This window comes from Nesoenas mayeri (genome assembly GCF_963082525.1).
Source record: "Nesoenas mayeri genome assembly, chromosome: 8".
Taxonomy (NCBI): domain Eukaryota; kingdom Metazoa; phylum Chordata; class Aves; order Columbiformes; family Columbidae; genus Nesoenas; species Nesoenas mayeri.
This window is the reverse complement of record NC_137554.1, coordinates 31,884,668-31,905,630: the sequence shown is the minus strand read 5'-3', so window position 1 is coordinate 31,905,630 and position 20,963 is coordinate 31,884,668. Positions and strand designations below refer to the sequence as shown.

General features: G+C 54.5%; 1 protein-coding gene across 3 annotated transcripts in view; it reads right to left on the bottom strand.

The window, feature by feature from the left end:
- The window catches only part of RNF220 (ring finger protein 220), a gene marked incomplete at its 5' end in the record, with an annotated part of 218,969 nt that overhangs the window by 117,633 nt on the left and 80,373 nt on the right, over positions 1-20,963 (bottom strand). The window contains one exon of one of the 3 annotated variants that reach the window (XM_080349197.1): positions 15,975-16,049. The exons of the other annotated variants lie outside the window; for them this stretch is intronic. Coding sequence (XP_080205323.1) covers positions 15,975-16,049 — 75 coding nt within the window. The remainder of the gene's footprint in view (positions 1-15,974; positions 16,050-20,963) is intronic. 3 annotated transcript variants of the gene reach the window in all.

Genomic DNA, 20,963 nt, shown 5'->3' with positions numbered 1-20,963 from the left:
CAATTACCGGATTCTGGGATTTAGTGCCCAGGGCTTTTTGGTGTGCGTTAGATTTATTAGAAGGTTTAGTACCAGCGGAGGATTCACGCATTTACTCCCAGGAGCCCAGCTTCCGTTCACAGACCCTAAATCACGAGCTGAGATGGGCTATTGTCACTTACGACATTAGCATGGTTAACGTACGCAGGGATGATTAATAGTGATATACATGCAGCATCCCCTGCCTCCCCAACGCCACCTCTCTGCCACCTCTGCCGGAGCCCAGGGCTGTGCCTTTATGGGGAGAGACATCCTGTGTCTCATCACTGGGAGCCTGGGCTGCTCAGAGCCACCCCAGCACCAACAGTATCACTGCTTTACACTGTATTTTATTATTATTTTGAAGGAGAAGTGTGCAGTGCACTCAGTGGGCTTTCTGCTGAGGCAGGGCTATGGGAACACTCTGCAGCTGCTGGCGGGGAGAAGGTGCATGGAAAGAAAGAAGGCGGCTGGAAGAAGGGGAAGGATGCAGGTTGGCAAAACCTGCAGAAAAACTGTTATTCTAAGAGTAAGCCCACCCTTCCCCAGCACTACCCACCCACCACTTTCCCACTCCTTCTTTCCAAAGGACACCTCAGGTCAAGCTTGCCACTGGAGAAGAGAGGAGAGGATGGTGCCTGTATTAAGCAGGGAGCAGCCGAATGAGGCAGCCCCTTCCATCTGAGCAGATCAACACCGAGAAATCCCATGGGATTATCCCACCCATCTGCCCATCTCACCTCACATCTGCAGCAGCAGATCCACGTGTTGCAGTCTTCCCTGTCACCCTAGGACACTAGGGACAAGGGTAAATCTCATCACATCAGTGGTGTCCCAGCACCTGGGGGATGCAGCAGCCTCTGCATCTCACCGTGGCATGTACCTGAGGCTCCAGGCGAGCCCTGGACCCTGCTGTGCTCCAGGGGAGACACGACTGCACTCCTAACAAGCAAGATCCTGATGGCTTTTGTCCTTTTTCCAATACTGTGTTACTTACATTCCTTCTTTTTTAATTAAAGCAGCCCCAGCTGATTTTACAAGCTTACCACTGCTTCTCTCCCAGTCTCTGTGTCTCTCATATGCTTGAGTGCTAGTATTAATTATTAGAGCCAATTTACTGTTTATACTCTGATGTTTTAACTAATTACCACTAATGGCAGACACCAGTGGGCAATCAACTTCATTTAGTTCCCAGTGCAAACCACTCATTACCATATGAGAGAGGGAAAGGGAGTGCACGGAGGGATAAATAAAGACTGAGCTTGCCTGGGTGGGTGTCTGAGGTTGAGCTGCAGTGCTGGGGATGCTTCTGCTTCCCAGTGCAGCCTCTTTGATGGGGCTCTGGGGAGGATTTAAAGCTCCTGCATGTGTGGATGGGCAGCAGGTGAAAGTCCCTGCACACAACTGCTCTGCAGGGGCTGTTAAGATTGTGAGCACTTCATGTTGTGTGCTAAGCCTTGCCTTGTCGCCACAGAAAGGCTCTAAGCCTGGGACAGTTACATTGAGCAATGTGCCTCTTCCTTTGCTTGGCAAACAGCTCTTTTTCCCTGCTGGGTTCCACCCTGGGGTTCATCTCGGGGGAAGGGCAGCCCCTGATGGGTTTCCTGTGTCCCATATGTCTCTGGTGTTAATTCTGCCACAGTGGTTGATGTGAAGTCAAGATGAGCTGGGGCTAAAAAGCCCTTGGGCCAGGTTTCCTTGAGGCTGGAGCTGAGCTTTAAGCCTGGGCTAACAGGACTTGGTCATGAAGCTAATTTAGCTGTTTCTGTGTGTAGTGATACTGTTGACACTAATAATTTCTTAAAATGAGTGCATCTCTCAGCCTAGCTGGTGTCTCTGTCTACTCGTTCTCTCTGGAGACACAGGAAAACCACCAAGGCACACATTTATTCCCCCGCACCTCAGAACTGGTGCAGGAGCACATGGTGTTAAAAGCACATAACATTCAGGTGGCACAACTGTCCTGGCTATGCTTGCTCTTCTCTGTTTAGGACCACAGTGCAGAGAAGGGACTGCAAGGAGGGATGATTAAGTGATATAGCTCCAGCGGACACCAGAGTAGAGCACAGGGGACTGAGCTCCCAGCTGTCCACAGATGTGGCTGAGAAATGCCTCTAGAAAAAGTGATGTTCAGATCCATTTCCCTCCTGACCTGGGCCAAACCTCCAGCCAAGTGCATTTGTGGTTCTGGGGATCTGATCTTCTCAAGTGTGAACTGCTGAGGAAAGAAGATCCTTTCCAGGGGACAGACAGAGCTCTAATGACCTGCCAGCTCATTACCAGTAGTGGGAGTCCTGCCCTAACAAAAGATACCACAGTGGTTTTAGAGTTTAGATTCCACCAGTGATTTTAGCTCAGTGATGCTATAACAGCTCAGCTGGGAATCCCAAAAAAGGGGCGCAAGCCCAGCTGCAGGGATGGGGCTGGGCACCACCTCTCCAAAGGGATCACCAGCCTCTCTCTTTCCCCCTTTCTCTCATGCCTGCATTCCCTATTGAAATCTTGCTTTTGAAAAGCAGGCAGGGGGGTTGCAGACCTGCTCTGCAGTAGTGGGGACGTGGTCGCCTGTCTTGCGGAGGTGAGGGTTATAACTATGCACACATCTGAAATGTAATTGCTGTCAGCTCTCTCCATTCTTGCAGCACGAGGCCTTTAATCTCTCCCACCAGACCCATCGGCCCTGATATTGCAGCTCCAGAAAGGCTGGTTTTATGTACTTTAACCCTGCGACCTTTACAAATCCCATCATTCCAATCAATACGTCTCATTAGCGTTAGGTAAATGTATGGGATGGATGGGGAGCTGTGCTGGGAGGAGCCCGCAGAGGATGGGGTGGAAAGTGCTCCTGCCTGCCTGCTCTTGGGGGGCAGCACAGCCCCACCATGCTCCCCAAGCTGCTGGGGGCATCCTTCCCCCCATAGGCACACCTTGGGCCAGCTAGAAAAGGGGTCTGGCTAACACAGAACATGGAACAAAGTCCCTGCAAAGCCAACAGTGGAGTCAAGAGCTCAAACCATTAACTGGACCAAACTGCTGGAGTCATTTTTCTTTTCTCTCTCCTTGAGAAGCAGACATATGTTTTACAGCTTTCCCCTATGTTGACTAAATGAAAGCATATGGGGCTTGTGGCAGGTGATGGGAAAACAATGTGAGGTTGTGCGCAGGGCTGCCTGCCATCCCTGCCCGGCGGGCAGAGGAGCTGCCAAGAAAGGTAGTTAGTGCAGATAGCAGGACAATGCCAAGGAGTAGGGTGAAGAAAGGCCATTTCTGGCACTTCTCGTGAAAAAGAAGGGCTTAATCCAAGGAGAAGTGTGAGTTTGCACCAGGTGAGGACATCACCAGCACAGGAACGCCGGCTGTGCCATGGGACTGACCCATGGTTTCAAGGGGCATTGCTCAACCAAGGATGCTTCAAAAAAAGGATGGGGCCAGTCTCGCCCTTGGGAAAGCTGGAGACGGGCTAGTGTTGCAATCCAGTTTTACTGAGGAGGGGGCTCCTTTCCCTCTGGATCAGTGCCCCAGCCAGCAGGGCTGTAAATACTATTACTGCCCATAAAACTACCCAGCTCTCCTCTGAATTCTGCTCAAACACTTGACTCGGGTGACCCACCGGCAGCAGCAGATCCCACGGGAGCAGGTGTCTTGGGGGCTGCTATTGCTGCAGCACGCCCAGGGTGGGGCAGCATCCCCTGTCATGCGTGCCTCCTGCCTCCCCACGCTGCCACGCAGGTGTGGGGTGGCTTCTCGGGGGACCACAGCATGAGTGACCTCCAGACCTCAGCGCTGCTGGCTCATCCTTGCAGCGTGTCTTGCGGCTCCACACTGTGCCAGATCTGTGTCCCAGAGCCTGAGCTGAACTATTCCAGCAAATTAAATCCCTGGTAAACTCAGCTCCTCAAAAGTAAAGAAGAGGAGTTTAAGGTCTCATGAGGGCAGGCTAGCGTGGAGGAGAAGGCGAGGGTGCCTTCCTCAACCTCCCCAGGCAGGGCAGGCTTTTGAAGTGGCATCTGGAGCTGGGTTGGGTTTCTGAGCTCTGCTATCCCCATCTGCAGAGCCAGCACGTTACTGCAACAGCACTCAGCCCCACCAGCTTCGGGCTCAACCCAGCAGTAAAAACAGCCTGATGAATATGGAGCACAAAATACATTTGCAGCATATGTGTATTTCTGCAAGAGCCTACAAAAGCTTAAAAAACATGGGTGAGCTCTACTTTTTCACATTAGTGAGGCTTAATGAAGGTATTTCCGTGAGGTTTAAACTTAGGTTTTGGCCAAATATACCTCTTGCTGGAGTGTGGGACAGCCAAATTTGTCTCTCTACTGGAGGGGATACACAGAGCTGGGTATGAGATGTTTCCATGTGCGCAGTGCTGTTTGGAGCCCTGGTGTATGTGCTCCCCCTTTCCCAGCACTGACACCCGCTGCTCTGTTTTTCAAGGCTCTTCGGCAAGACCTCGGACTTGTTGACAAGCACTAAACTCCACAGCGGCGTGAAAACCATTTAAGCGCTAAGCCCCCCTTGGCTTTAGTGAGATGACTGTGTGGCGCGGGATCTTCGCGCAGCCCCCGGCAGGAGGCAGAGGGAAGGAGAAATTAATAAATCCTCCAACGGGGCCAATTTCTCTCAACCTGACAGTGCTGCTCCTGGAATTAAACAGGTGAGTCCCAAGGTGCCTCTCTGGAGCGGGGGCTGCGTGGCACCGCACCAGTACCCACTGGCTCCCTGGCCACCGAGCTGGGAGTAGCGATGAAACCCAGGTCTGGTCCATAATGAGGAAAAAACATCCTTCAGAGTCATCCTCTCCAGGAGAACAACTGTTGGCCCCATAAAGCCCTTGCTGTGCAAGACCCCAGCTCTGTGGTGCACTGGGGCCATAAGGCAGCAGGACATCCCACGCAGCTGCAGCAAAGGGGAATGGGGGAGAGGGCAGAAAGCTAACACATCCCCCAGCCACACGGTTATTGAAGCAGTGGCCTTGCTACAGGACCCTGTTTAACCTTCTTGGGCTTGTCTGCCACAGGAAAGCTTAGCAGAAGAGAGATTGTAGATAGAGAGATTGGTGGGTCCAGAGATGCAGGAGACTGCAGCAACCTTAAGATTTTATCTGTGTCTCTGCACGGCCAGACGATCTTGGAATCCCGATCAACAGTTGTTAATAAAACATAGGGGAGAAGAATGAGGGGTTAAAGGCAGAGGATGCTGCAGGGCTCTGGAGGAGCTGTTACAGATGAGGGCACTCAATGCTGCCACTGTCCAGTCTAATACTGCCCAGAACATGTAAGCTTACTGGATCCCTTTTCCTTACCCATTGGAAAAGCTGCTTTTGGACAGTAATGGAAACAGAGGGAATTCCCAAACGCCTGGAACCCTCCTCGGATCCCTATCTGCTCTGTTGGCTCCTGTGTGCCTGTCCTGTCCCTGTGCTGCACTCCTGCAAAGTGCTGGGACTGAGCTGGCCCAGGGGGCGGTGGGAAGTGGCTGAAGATACCTGCAGAGGTGGGATCAGGAGCTCCCCAGTTTTTCCTCTCACTCCTGGACCCTCTTGGCAATGCCCAGCCCTCTGGGCTGCTCTTCTGTGTGTGCCCATCACCCCCAGGCATGGTCTGGGTCTGCAGGACCCATTCCTTCACTGCATTTCTCTCCTGCCTCCGGGACCTCCTCTTCCTCGTCAGGAGCTGGGGAAGGAGATGCAGCAGCCCCAAGGCTGGGAAGGGAAGGGAGAGCTGGTTCTGATCATCACTGGAGAGAGCAAGCAGGTGCTGGAAGCGCTGGGACATCATCTCAGAGCCACTGCTGCCTCCCTGCTGTGCCCCGTCTCCTCCTCACCTCCGGCTATGCAGAAATCTGGCCCTTATTCAGCCCAGCATGTCAGTCCCAGCCATTACAATGACAAGGGTGATAAGAGATTCTTATCACAGTGCTCAGCATCGATCTGAAGCTGAGCCCCTTCCCCGCACTTCTCCTCACAGCTGCTGGAGCAGCAGCCAGCGCTGCAGTGGGACTCGGCAGCAGGGCTTGTAGAACAAAGACAACAGTTTGGGGTTCAGATCCCTCTGGAGATACATCCCTCCAGCCTAGAAGCTTCAGGAGTATCCTCCCACTGCAGATGGAGTACAGACGGGAGCAAGGACATCTGGGCTCCTTCCTACCATGTGCTCCGTGTCCCCAGGCTGCTGATCCCACAAGAGAGACAGGGAGCAGCCTGCAGTCCTGGATCTGGTGGTTGTTGCACCCTTGTTTTACTCCAGGCCTCCAAAAAGCTGCCACTGCCTACAGCTCAGGACAGCCTGCCTCTGCTCCAATCACTTCCCCACAGATCCAACCCTCCCAGCCATGGCTGATGGGGACAGCTCCTGCCCTCCTGCGTGTGCCTGCTGGGGACAGTGACTTGGGAAGGAGACACTTCCTGCAGGCAGAGCCTGAGGTTCCCAGGCTGCAATGGGTGTCTGTGAGCCCCGCTCACACCACAACAGCCAGCATCCCCCTGGTGTCACCGCAAGCTGCTGTCACCTCTCTGCCAGGAGGCTGTCTGGGCGTCTTTCATGAGGAAGCAGTCTGCACACAAGTTTCGGTGAGGTTAGGGCTGCTTTTGCACAGCTGCCCAGTCTCTCCCTGCAGCCACTGCCTCCACCATTTACAAATATCCAGTTCCCCCCACCAGTCTCAAAACACAGCCAGATCCCTACTTGGAGCAGTCCTCAGAGACCCACACTAGCCCAGGCTTCCCCCTTTCAGTTTTGCCCCTCTCAGCTCCAGGACAGACAGCAGGATGCTGTGCAGAGGAGCTGACAGCACAACCGCCTGCACTGGGGCTGCCCTGTGCAGCTGGAACCGCAGTTCCCCAGATCTCGGGGTGCCTTGGCTCAAAGGCACACACCCACGCTTTGCAGCACCCCTGCAAAGGCAGAGCCGGACCTCTGCTGCCGGTGGGGAAACTGAGGCACAAGCAGGTTGTGGGCTCGCACAGCAGAGCTGCTGAGAGGACTCAGATGTCCTGGCCTGGAGATGCCTAAGGAGCCTCAGCCCCTTCAGAAACCTTGAAGACCCAGCAGCTCTGGCTGTGCAGACGTTGCAAGTCCTCCCTTTCCTCCCAGAACTGTCTCTGGACAGAGCAGAAGCACAAGGCAGTGGCAAGGAAAGCATCTGAACAATCAGGGCTTGTGCAGAGATGAAGAAAGGACCTTCTTGTTGGTGGATGCAGTTGGAGTGCTCCCGGGGGCATCGCAGGATGGCACCCCAGGTACCCCAGCTGTGCCGACTCTCCAGCCCAACAGAGAGGAGGCTGTTGTGGGCTCAGCCCTGGCACAGGGTGTCACCGCCTGCCTTGGTTAGCAGGGATGCTCTCTCTTTGTGCCTGCTGGTTTCTGCTCTGCTGACCCGCTTCGCTCCCTCCTCCAGCACCATCCATCAGCTCTGGCAGGCCCGTCAATTCCAGGGCTCTGCAATGTCGTTCCCCAGGGGGAAAAAGCACTTTTTTTTAGGGCAAGGAGAAGTATTTTCCCTCCTGGCAAGCTGATGGTCTCCCTCCCTCTCTCCCCTTCTCAGAGACATATAACGCTCAACCCAGCCCAGGGACAGGGGCACAGCATATGCTTGGGCTTTTCATTCAGCCCAGCCCCAGCCTCCCAGCTGCCTGCCAGGGGCCTGGAGGGCTGCAGTACCTGGACAGATGTGCAGCGTCCCCAGGGCAGATGTGCTCCAGCTCCCGGCCTGCCCCCGGACTCCTGCTATTGCAGGTACCAGGCAGGTGGTGGCAGCCTGACCTGCAGCCCCCAGGTCCAGCGGGCAGGTCCGGAGGGTGACCCGGGGGGGAATCAGCCTGGCAATGGCCAAACGCGCCCAGCCCTTCACATAGCACCTGGTCAGGGCCGGCGGCAGCAGCAGCAGCTCCAGCTCGGGGAAGCTGTTATCGCACATGTCCCATGTCCTGGTCACCAGCCTGGCAGGCGGCAGGAGGGACAAACCAGGGATTCCAAGGCAGCTGCGGGCTGAGTCAGGATCAGGAGGATGACACTGCAGCCAGGCTGGGTACATTCCCACCTCCATCCCTGAAAGTCCTTCTTCAGGAGGTGGTGGGTTTGAAGCACACACTGGTGGGGATGAAACCTTCAGCAATGCCCCACAAATTGAGTGCTTGCCCTGAAGCTGCTGTGCTGGAGACTACCTATAGCTGAGCAGTAGGAAAAAGCAGGATCCTGTAAGCAGCCTCCCTGCCATGGCAGAGCTGGGCCAGGGTCAGCCCCGCAGTGCTGGACGTCACCCCAGCTCTCCCCAGCCCCAGCTCCCTGTCCTTAGGTCCAAATGTGGGGCAGGGACCAGATCCCTATTGGAGCGTTCTGCCTCTGCCCCAGCCCTCCAACCTCGACAGCAGAAACAGAATCACAGAATCACAGAATCGACTGGGTTGGAAAAGACCTCAGAGATCATCGAGTTCAACCCTTGGTCCAACTCTAGTCTGTTTACTAGATCATGGCACTAAGTGCCATGTCCAATCTCAGTTTAAAAACCTCCAGGGACGGCAAGTCCACCACCTCCCTGGGCAGCCATTCCAATGCCTGACCACTCCCTCTGTAAAGAATTTCTTTCTAATATCCAGCCTAAATTTCCCCTGGCAGAATCTGCTTCACCTCTTCAATCAAGACTCAGCTCTTAATAGTCCTGACAATTCACAAGGAAACAGGGGCATTAGACGCCAATTATATATATTTGGATCAAAAAAATTATATTACTTGAGTTAATTATAGCTGGAGTTGTAAAAAGGTGCAGAGCAAGAGGTGCTGCTGCTCCATGGGGCAAGAGGGGCCAAGCACCTCTGGCTGTCCCGAACTGTGAGCCAAGCAAGGATGGAGGGATGTGCCCGCTATGAGTGCAGCCACTGCCTGGCACACGGCTGGACCTGCCCCTCGGGAAGGGGCTGCTGTGGGAAGGGTCTGCGTAGGGGCCGTGCTGGTGGAGTGCAGAGCCGGTGAGGGGGTGCAGAACGGGTAGGGGGATGCAGAACGGGCAGGGGGGTGCAGAGCCAGCAAGTGGGGTCTCAGGGCGCACGGCAGGTACTTGTGTAGCTGTTGTGCTGGTGGGACCTGGCCTGCCCCAGCCTGTGGGCTTCTAATTTACTGCTTTCCTTTTACCGTAAAACTGAAAGGGGAAGGTGCACCCTTTAATCACTGCCTCCGGGGCCCCGCCTGAAACCACACAGAGACCAAGCGAAGGCTAGAAGTTAATGCTCCTTCCGACACCTTTTTATGATTCATGGGCCTGACCTTGAGCCATAAACCGCTCAACCTCCCCGCCACACTGGCAGTATTTACAGCCTGCAGGGGCCACTGCACGCAGCCACCGATGCGGATCCGCAGCCGGGGCTGCGCACACTGGCACAGGTACGCAGCCGGGGATGCAACAGGTACGCAGCCAGAGATGTGCAGGGACTGCAACGCGGCTGGGGATGCCCGCACGGGTGGGCAGTTGTGGACGGATCCTAACGCAGCACACTGAAGTGCACACAGTGCACTAATGATTCTGTGTTTGTGCACACCCGTGTGTGCACAGTGGGGTGTGCACAGGTAAATGCACTGAGATGCGCTCCCTGGGGAGCACCCATGGATGCACATAACACAACAAGTTGCATGCAAGGGAGGTGTGCGCCCACACACCCGCTGGCTGGGCACTCACCCTCCAGGACCAAACCACAGATGGAGGCTTTCTGCTTATTGCAGCAAGACGGAGGACATGGACCCACGGGGAAGGGACCAGGCTGAGCTGGCACATCGCAGCACCCCATCAGCATCCTGCAGCATGGGTACTAATCTTTAGCAGGAGCAAAGGCTGGTCCCACATGAACCTCCTTGAGGACACTGAGGAGGCAGGTCTCAGCATCAGGGTCTGCCCTGCTGCTCAGAATCATAGAACAGTTTGGGTTGGAAGGAACCTCCAAAGCTCATCTAGGCCAACCCTTTGCAATGAGCAGGGACATCTTCAAGCAGCTCAGGTTGCTCAGAGCCCCGTCCAGCCTGGCTTGGGATGTCTCCAGGGATGGGACATCTACCACCTCTCTGGGCAACCTGGGCCAGTGTTTCACCACCCTCTTTGCAAAAACGTCTTCCTCATGTCTGGCCTGAATCTCCCTCCTTTAGTTTAAAACCATCACCCCTTGTCCTATCATAACAGGCCCTGCTAAAAAGTCTGCCCCCATCTTTCTTAGAGGTGTCCCACCAGGCAGTCGGCCCCAGGTCTTGCTTCACAAGTGAGACCTAAGAAAGCCTACACTGGTCCAAACTGGAACTGGATGAGGTCTAATGGTTAAAGCAAAGAATGCCACTCTGGATAGGCTCAGACCAACCAGCTCGTTGCTCTATGCCTCAGTTTCCCCACCACCGCAGCAGGAAAAATAATCCTGACCCATTGTGTTTGCACGGAGTCGGGAGGCTGAGCTTGTTCATGTTTGCAAAGTGGGCTTGGCTGCTGTGATAGAGCAAGCCAGAAATGTGAAGGTCATTATTATTAGCAGGATTAAAGCAATTTAACCCAGCAGTGAGAGGGTACAGGTGAAGGCAGCAGCTGCGCTGCACTCAGGAACAAATCACGCACACACACTATATCGAAACAGTAAGAAATGATACTATTATGGCTCATTTTAGAAATGCGGGACAGAACTAGAGGGTTGCCAGAGTGCCTTCTAACACTTCTACCCAAAAAATACCCTCCCTGAAAGCAGTTGAGGCTGAGGTACATTATTCCTGGGGACATCCAGAGCTGTCAGTGCCCAATCAGCACATGCACAGGTCTCCCATTACGGGCCCACAGGCATCACTTGCCAGTACAGAGGTGCTCACACACAGCCCGCCTGGTCCTCACCAGGACCTTCTCCTCTGTCCCCAGTGGGGACTGTGGCTTCAGGCAACTTACCCAGAAAAAAAACCTCCCTCTTTTTTTTTTAAATGTTTACAGGTTGTCAATTTTTTTTCTTTCCTCCTTACAAAACAAAAGAGGGAAAAAACATCCTTATCTCAGAAAGCAGAGTTCAGGAAAAAGCTACTGGTCTTTTGGACTCCGTGAGTCCCCATTGGTAGCCTCGCTTGTCACGGAGAATTTATCAGCCAAACACACCGCTGGTATAATGCGCCATATAACTAGTGCATAAACAAACTTCAGCATGATAAATGCCCTGCTTTGAAGCCATAAAGTTATTAGCTAGTGGCTGTTAGGTACTGCTCAGTATGGACACACTCCTTCCGTTAACCCCTGGATGCCCTGTCCGTGATCAGAAGCCCGGGGAGATCTCCAGAGGGCACCTCTGCACAGCGGGAATCACGGAGGGATCTGGTGGGCAGGGATGCTTCTGCTGGCACTTACGCGTGCACTGTGTGCTCACCGCAAGGAAAATGGTGAAGCTTTCAGGAGGGAAATATTTGTTGGGAATGGGGCTCTGGAGGCTGGCACCCTATTGCGGTCCTATTTGAGACCTTCAGCAGCTCCCCCCTCTCCCTCTGCCCCCCCAAAAGCAGAGGGGAGCAGGGGCAGGGTGACACATACGTACCCACAGCTCAGCCTCTCCTGGGCTGTGCCCATTTCAGAGATGGGCTCAGATGAGGCTGCAGGAGGGCAGTCACCCCTCCAGCGCCCAGGCCACCTCCTTTAGATGAAGTGCTGCTGAGGACTCTGAAGGAAAAGCCCTAAATTTTTCTGGCAGAAGCCAGCGAGTGAGCTTCCAGAGAGGTGTTTAGAGTTCCCTCTGCTGCCTGCAGCGCATGCTGCCTGCAGCTCCTGATGAGCACAGCCTCATCGGAGGCTGGGAGATGCTGGAGGAGCACAGCCGTGCCCCAGGGCCAGCATCCCTGGGCCAGCACTGCTGACCATGGACCACTCAGCTGGAGATGGCTCCCCAGCATCCGCAATGTCAGGGCTCCTGCCAACGCTGGACCTGGGGAAAACACTACACAGAGGCAAGCTTTGATACCCATCAAGGTCGTCTGGTCCCCCAAGCCACCTCCTGTCCCTGTCCCATGCTGGACTGAAGCGTGTGCTGAGGTTGGCAGCAGGTCTCTGGTGCTCAGCCCAAGGCACGGACGGGGTTACACAGCAGCATGGAAACTTCCTGGCCACACAGCTCAGAGCTGCAGGAGATACTGGTGGCTGGGGGCTAATTTCCATCCCTCTCCCAGTAAAACCACCCCTGCAAGGAGGCAGGAGATGTCTCAGCAGGGCCAGCTGAGGGGCAGCGAGACTCAGGGCTGCCTCAGCACCTGTTCCTCATTAGAAGCCCAGTGTTGAAGAAACTCGTAATTAGAGCCCTGAGTATTAATTAATCTCCCTGACCCTCCTCTCATTTTCCTTCCCCTGCTCCAGCAGCTCGGGAGGTCAGCCTGCATTATTAACACATGCAAGTAGCGGATGGCAAGCTTGCTGAGCGGGTTGGCAGACTCTGGGCTATGTCACCATGTTCAGAGCAGCTGAAGGTGCCCTGTCCCTCCCTGCCAGCGCAGCATCCCTTCTCTGCCTCCTCTCCCTTGTGGCCTAGCTTGGCTGGGGACACGTCCTGCTCTCTTGGGCACAGTCAGCACCTCGAGGACAGCACTTCAGTGGGCTGAAACATCCCAGAATGAGCAGAGCTGCTTTTATGTGGACTCCTCCTGCACAACCCCTTGCAGCACGGCTGAGAGCAGACCCCTGCATCCCATGGGCTGGATTGAGCCTTGCTGGAGACAATCTACCCTTGGAGACCTCCCAGCATAATGGAGTGCAGTCAGCCCAGCCCAAAACCACCACCGAGAGGTCTTTGAGCACCTCATCTCTGCTCACCCAGACCTTGCTTGGGTCTTTAAGAGCCTCAGCACTAAGAAGGCAGCCTTGGGCCAAGGAAAGGGCATGGAGACCTTTTGTGCAGCATGGCCCCTCCATCCCAGGGCTGTACATGAAGACTCAGCCACCTGGGGCATGGATACAGCTCTTGGACATGCCACGTTCCTTGGCAAGATGCTGCCCAGGCACAACCTGAGGAGTGATGTACTATAGAGCGCTGCCAAGGAGCAAGAAAATCGTATATGAAATAAACTTTTCTGACTCCCTAGTAACCACCAACTGCTTCCCTCATCTGATTTTTTCCCTTTTTCTGCTGCAGCAATAAAAAGGGGAAAATCAACATCCAAATGATCTTGTTTATGGTGACTAAATAAGCTGCATGTGCTTAATCCGTTAGAGTTTAATGAATTTATGACTTGCTTTGGAATTTGACAAGGGCTGTAAAAGAGTAATTAACATTTATCAGTGTGTTTTTTACACACACCCCGCCCTCCTCCTGTCTCCCTTCCGTCCTCCTGCCGCCTGGCGCGAAGCAGCACTGGGTATCGGGGGGAATATAAAAGTGATCAATTAATTCTTAATAATCTCAGGAAAAGATTGTAGAGCTGCAGTATGAACTCAGGGAGTGTCAATAAACGTGCCAAAGGTTGGTCCCCCCTTCCTGGCGCTGCTGCAGAGGAATGTGGGTGGCCAGGGAGGGGACGGGGCTGAGGGGCGGCGCTTTGGTGGAGCAGCCCTGCACCCCTTTCCTTCTCTATCACACGCCACTGGCCTCCAGAGCAGCTTTTTGTCACTGACATGGTGGCTTCTGAGACAGGAGGAGAGTGAGCAGGGGGCTGGTGACAAGTGGGGCGGCCATCTGATGCAGCAGCAATGGCTATTTGGAAATGCAACCCCAGCTGCAATGCCAACCAAGAGCTCTGTCCTGATAGACCTGAACCTGTTGAGAGTGACCCCAAATTCTCACCACCACAACCACAGGGCAGCTGAACATCTGCTTAAATGGCGTGCAGCCAGCAGCGCTGGCACCCGTGCCGCCTCTGATGTCACCCCGCTGTCACTCAGCACAGGCAGCCACTGCTGTTTCGGCTTTATTTAGTCACAGGGGGACATCGGTGATGACCTTCAAGACAAGCCAGGGGCTCACACCATGTTTCTGCCTGACCCTCCCAACTGCTCAGCTGCCACGGAGCAGGGCTGGAAGCAGGGATGCAATGTGAGGGCTGAAAGGGGGCAAGCTCAGGCTCCCCTGCCACCAGTTCTGGGACAGACTGAATGTTACCAAAGGATCCCAGGGGATTTTTGTGCTGGTAGCCCAGCATGCCCTGCACTGGGCCACCTCCCTGGGCAGCCCTGGGGAGGAAAGCCAGAAGCAGCCACAGTTATCACGTTCCCAGTAGGTGGGACACGTCCCCCGACACTGTGACCACAGCATCCTGCCCTCAACAGTGGCCTTTGCAGCATGTGTGTGACCGGGAAGTCTGCACTGCTGGGCATCCACTGCAGGGAGAGAGGAGTCAGTGCTCCTGGGGGGCAGCAGGCTCTGTGGAGGAGACAGAGAAGCATCGGGGTTCGGCTGTGGGGCAGGGGGTCCTGGAGACCCACAAACAAAAGCTCAGGATGATAAATCCTTAGAGGCTTGAGACTGTCCGGGGATCTGCTCTGGACAAAAACAAATTCTCCCTGTCGAACATAATGGCCCAAAAATATGCAATGAGGCAAGGGTGGAGAGAGCTGGACCCAGGGAGTCTGGAAAATCTCCTCCCAGCCCCACGCTGAGCTCTGGTAGGGGTGGGAGGTGAAGGCAGTGATACCTTCCTGGCAGGTTGGGACCCCCACACAGGGCACGTATCCACCGCCTGGATGGGGCAGAGTTGGGACTTCTCGTCAGGCAGGAGTTACTCCAGCCAGCCTCCAGGCAAGTGTCTCCAGCCTTGGGTGGGCTTGTGGTGCTGGGGGCTGCACAAAAGTCTGCCCGTTCCACACACATGTGTCTCTGGGAGGGAGAAATGAAGGCACAGGGACAGGCTTCAGGTGAGCAGGACTGGTTCCAGCACATCAACATCTGCTCCACTCACCGAGCAGCAGGTCTGGGTCTCCATCGTGTGGATGGCCCAGCAAGGTCCACAGCCAAACTCGCTCAGGGATTACTCACCGGTGCCAGGCTCTACCACAGACCCCTTCATGACCTCAGGATCTGTGGAGGAGAGGATGCTGCAGGGTGGTTGGGGCAGAGAGGGGCTGCGCTCCCCTCGCCTGTGCTGGCTCAGCCGCTCCCATGTCAGCCTGTCTAAACAGCACCTCCTCCTGTAGAGACCTTGTGCCGGGGGTCGGCAGTTCAGTGTCTCTGTGATTTGTCACGGTATCACCAGAGTTATCGAAAAGTAGCTTGGACCAGGCACCCCAAAGGGTTGGGTCAACCAGACCCAACGTCAGACAGCTGCCAGGAAAGCAGCCTCTGGGGCTGAGGACACAGATGTGACTCAGGTGATGTGGGATGGTCCTCCCTGGCCACTGACACCCTGCCCCACACCAGGCACACGGCTTCAGCCCTGATGCTTGGCCAACACTCGCTGCTTCGTGACGGCACTAGCGGCTCGGAGACAGCCCAGCCGTGCCCCCGCCTCGCTCCGCTCGGGCACTGCCGACGGTCGTAACAAAGAGCATTTATCCAGCTGCATTCCCAGTTTCTCCCTCTTTCCATTTCCCTTTTCTGTCGCTCAGGTGTGACAATTTTAATACCCATAAATAACAAGGCGGATGGCAAGCGTAACATTACATGCAGCCCTGCGTTGGATTTTCTCCGGCTGCGGGAGACCTTGGGTCACACTTCAGATGGCAGAAGGCTTAGAAGGAGTTAACGGGAGACTCCCAAGTCCCCTAAGCATCTTGCCTGGGGTCTTAAGCCCGTAAGCAGTGGTGCTAAAGACGATTTTAAGCTATGATTATAAGAAATCTATTGATCTTTTGGACTCTGTAATGACAGATTAACCATTTTAATAAAACACCTATTAATCATGCATTAACCCCTCTCAGCTATTTGTACATTGACTACCAAATTGACAAGGGCATTGGGATTTCTAGGAGGCTTTTTGAAGGGAGAGAAAGGAGAGGTTTCTTTAGATAACAACAACAACAAGAAGAAAATAATGCAAACTTACAGAGGGGGAGAGTTAAAATCATACGATGAGTGGCAGTTGCAGACGCCTGGGGCCCTCTTTGGTTGTCGCTTCTATCTGGCAATCAATTGACAAGAAATTGAGATTATGAAACATTGCGCCTGTGATCAAAGGAGGCGGGCATCCTTCCCCCAGCCGAGGCCAAATCTCCACTCCCCCACGAGAACCAAAGGCAGCGAACATCAGCAATTTGGCCTTTGGCATGTACTGGCCAAAGTAACACCAGCATGACTTTTAGCGTGAACATGTGCACCAACCCCATGGGTCTTTATGGAAAACTCTGAGCAAGGATGCAACATCCTAAAGGTGGATCCTATCGGAGCATCTAGATACCTGTGATTCTTTTTTTTTTTCAGGGAGACTTGCCTCTGAGAGTGAACCATATGGAGAGGCAGAGGAAAAAGAAGGGGAAATGGGGACAGCAAACAGCTCACCAGCTCAGGACAGCCGGGAATGGGCACAGGCTCCTCACCCCCTTTCCCTGCCCACTCTTGAAACCCACAGCATTGGTGTGGGATGGTCTGGGTTGCAGACCCGAAGGGGCACAGCCCTGGGGCCTCTTGTGCGAGCGCTGGGGAGGGGGTGGGCAGCGCTTCCTCCTGCCCCGGCCGTTGCAGCCTCAGAAACCACCGAGTCCCCGGTGCGTTAGGAACTGCCTGGAGGCCGGAGCTTCCTGCAGGTGCCCCGCGCTCATGAATCACACCTTGTCAGGACTCGGGGTGCCCAACGGCTGGGACCCCACCAAGATGCTGCCCCAGGATGCACCCGCCTCTCCCCTGCTCCCGCCATCCCGGCCAGGCGAGGGTTAAGCGGGCATTAATCACACTGTTTGAGAGACATTTCAAAGCCTCTTCCAAATATTATAAAAAATGTCTTTAATCATCTAATAGCGCGAACTCCGCTCATGATGGATGGAGAGAAGTCGCTTCTCTCCTCCTGATCCTAACAGATGAGGCTGAAGAGCTGCTGCTCCAGGGGGGGGAAAGTTGGGGAGGGAACTGGGGGACAAGAAGGACATTTCTCAACCTCCAACCAGAGCAGTTATAAATATGAGGTCATACAGCAAGAGATGATAACGCATTAAGGGCTCTTGAGATATTAGTCTGTCAGCCTCGTTAGACACAGCCTATTTGGGGCTGACTGCATAATTAGAGGCTGGGGTACCCATAACTCATGGGTGTTTATATGGTAGGAAGGGCCTACGCTCACCATCACCCTCAGCACTCTGAGAAGTCATCTTCAGTAGGCATCAAATCCCACTCCCTGCTGAAAAATAATCCTCCTCTCCCCAGGAACAACTGTTCCTGTTTCTGTTCCTGCCCCCCACCTCCTGCCCTTCCCACAGCCCCGAGCCCCCCGCCTGCCCCGTGCACCCACTTTCACCTCCCCATACCCTGCGGGTGGGGAACCGGGTTATGTTTTGCCCAAGGTGCCCCAAGGTAGTTTGTGGCCAAGCAGTCCTGGCTCCCAGTCCCCTGACCATGGGACAACTGGGTGGGGGACAGCCCATGCTCTACCCCATGAGAGACTGTGTCCGCTGAGAACCTCTGAGCAGCCTCACAGCAGGTTTGTCCTTCCTGCGCCCTCCTGCCCTTCCAGAGAATAGCTCCATGTTGGGCTGGAAACACCGTGGGGAGGTGGACATACTTGGACAAAGATGGTTCTGGGGAAGCCTGAGCAGAAACAAGTCCAAGGAAAGGAAAAAGCATGCACGTGCCCCAGGACAGCTTGTCACTCCTGCCCTGCTGTGAGCATCCCCTGCTCCTGACCTGCTGTCCCTTACCGGCAACATGCACCAGGGACCCTTTTCTAGCCCAGGATGCTGCCCTGCGTGGGCAGAAACAGGGCAGAGCCCCCCCAGTGCTTCTGCACCCAGCCTTCTGGGGGCTGCTGCTGTGCTCCAGGGCACCGAGTGTGGGGCAGTCAGAGAGCCCAGGCCTGGTGGGGAAGCTTGCAAGGAGCTGGGCTTTGCATGTCCTCTGCACTTTCTTTTCTCAGTTCTGTCTAGGTGGTGGTGAGCACTAACACAGAAGGGCACTTCCCAACCAACCCAGCCAAAAAACTGAACAAGTGAAACAGGGAAGGGGAGTGTTTCCCTTCTGCAACAGTCAGACCGAGGGCACCACAAGAGCCAGCTCCTGCTTGAAAGGGAACAGAGAGGGAGCAGGAGCAGGGGGAGGCAGGGAAAACCATCCAAGCCCTCTGCACCCAGCAGAGCCGGCTTTGCAGCCCGAGTCTGCCCAGCAGCACATCCCTGGAACTCCTCTTGCCCTACAGCAAGTGGGATAATAAAGGCACCGGGAAGGGCAGGGACATCAATGTGAGAAACAAGAACCCTCACTGTAGGGACTGCCCTGACGCTGCCCAAGTCCCCAACACAGCCACCCAGTGCCTCATCCCCTTGCCCTGCTCACCCGCCACAGCTGGGGAGGGGGCAAGGGGTTTGTGGAGGTGGGGTCAACCCTGTGGCTTCCCATGCTGAGGTAGGATAATGAATCCTGATGCGGGAAGTGACCTTTTCCAAATGCCACATGTCATTGGATTTTATATCACACCAGGACAATGTGCCATGGGTATTAAAATCGTTTTTCCAATAGAAGTGTGTGTATGTGTGTGTCAGAGAGAGATGTGAGAAAAATAAAATTGAGACATGAAAATTAGACTGCTTCTAAACACGGCCTTTAGGAAAGACTTAGGTCCTCGCAGAGCAGGACTGACAGAGATGAACCATGCCCTTTGCTCCCAAGATCATGGATGATTTTGTCAGGGAATTAGGACTTGTCCAAACTCCATGACAGAACTAGGGAAAAATAGCATCAGAGTCCTGATCCCCATTTCTAACGTCCTGCAAAGACTTTCACCTCTACAGTGTCCCCTCTGCCGTGAGGGACAGCTCCAGGGCTGTGCCTGCCCATGGAGGCAGGTGCATGCAGAGCACAGATCACCTTGCACATGTGCTCCTGGATGCCCACTCATGTTATTCCAGGCTGTGCATGTGGAGAAAGCAAAGTCCTACATGACAGCCAGCGCCAAGTTACTCAGCCTCACCCGGCCTCCACAGCATCCTGTATCCCTGTGGGCCAGCCTGGAGATGTGTGTGGAGCATCCATGGGTATAGACATGCCCCCCTATATGCCAGCATACATTCCCATGTGAAAACACAATGTAGAAAGGGCTGAGCTGGAAGCCAAATTCACTTGAACTCCAGCCTGTTCCCTCAATCTGCAGGGCAATTGTCCGGCTGAAATAACAATGCTGGGACACAAAAAAAAAAAGGACAAGCTGTGTTTGTTTGTTCAGCTTCTTTCTCTCTGTCTCCTCCCGACAATGCCCTGACACAGTGTCCCGCCGCACTGGGGCTGCAACCCCAACGAGCTAAATTTATCCCAGCTGGAGCCCTGTTTACAATGTGGTCCCTCCTGCCCAGGACCAGGCAGTGGCCATCCCCAGGGTGGACAGTCCATGCCTCACCTTCCTTGGCCTCTGCTGTGCCCAGGCCACCTGTGTGGTCCCTGGAAAGATGCCCAATACCTTGCACTCCTCATGTATTTACACTAAGGGCAGCTTGTGGCCTCCTGTCCATCTGGGAGGCTACGGGGAGATGTGGGTTTGCCTGGGCTGCTGCTTGCTCAGCATGGCTTGGAAGTGGTGGACAAAGCATCAGCTGTGAGGGTGTAATGCACTCCATGAGAAACCAGCCAGGGACACCCACACTCGAAGGCATGAATGGAGCTGTACGTCTCATGCAACCACATGTGGTGCTTTTGCTCCCTGCACCTCGCACTGCAGTGGAGGGCCATGGGATCAGGTTGTCACGTACCTCCCCTTGTCCTCCTGATGGGCTCACAGAGGCTGGGAGGACAGAGCCGTCAGGAGCTCAGTGACACAACTGGATGTCACACCAGGGCTCTTGAGGCTCGTTAGGCCCAGTGGTGGTGTGAATATACTTTAAAAGGCTGGGGATGTGGCAGCACTGCCAGCACCCCCCTTGCACTCTTCCTGCACTGATTCCCAGCCATGCGGTCTCACCTGGCCACCCCACAACACAAGTGTCTCCTGTGGTCCCAGACTGGCTCACTCACAGGAGCTGCACTCAGCAGAACTCAGTTTGCAATATCCAGGCTCTTGTTTGCTGCTTAATGAGTCCCAGCTAATGAATCCCAACACATGAAAGCTTTCCATTCACCCTCTGGCTTGCTGTCAGCATTGGCCACCAGTTTGCAGAGGCTGGCAATCACAAAAGTGGTTTCAGAGGTGCCTGCAGGTCACCACCCATGAGCCTGAGTCCTACCTTGTGCCCGGCCTCAGTGGCTGCAGAGGGGACACCAGTACCCTGTGGATATGAAACAAAGCAGCTGGTCCTGTGTTCCCTCAGTCTCCAGCAGCAGCTCACAGAGATTCACCATCATCTCCAGTAGCAGGCCATTGCTCAGCAGTGATGGATCCCTCTTTGCACCTGCTCACAGCTGCACATACTTAGGCTTAATGAATGAGCAACCTCCTGGCACGCTGATGATGCAGCCCTCTTCCACATGGTCCTGGCCCAAAACACTGCCTGCCACCTCGAGAAGCCTCCTGCTTGAAACCAAGAGCTCTGGATCACATCCCATGGTAAGGGACATTTTGTGTACACATGGAGAGGGGAGGAGGATCTCACAGACAGACCCTGGTCTGGGTTCAGATCCCAAACCTGATGAGGGGTTCAGCACTGCCTCTGTAAAAGGAAAGATCCAAGACTGAGTTTGGACCAAGGCCCCAGTTGCTGTGAGATGTCCCTGGCTGTGGGTGAAGGAGCAGGACAGAGCTACCAAGGCTTTCCTGTTGCTCAAGTTTTTTGGAGACGAGCAAACTGTCCAGAGTGATGCCCTTGGTGTCACCTCCATGGTGCACCAGAACAGTGTCCCTCTTCCAAAAAGCCTCCTCATGCTTCACTGCTCACACCTACCACATTTTGAGCCTCTGGCCTGATTT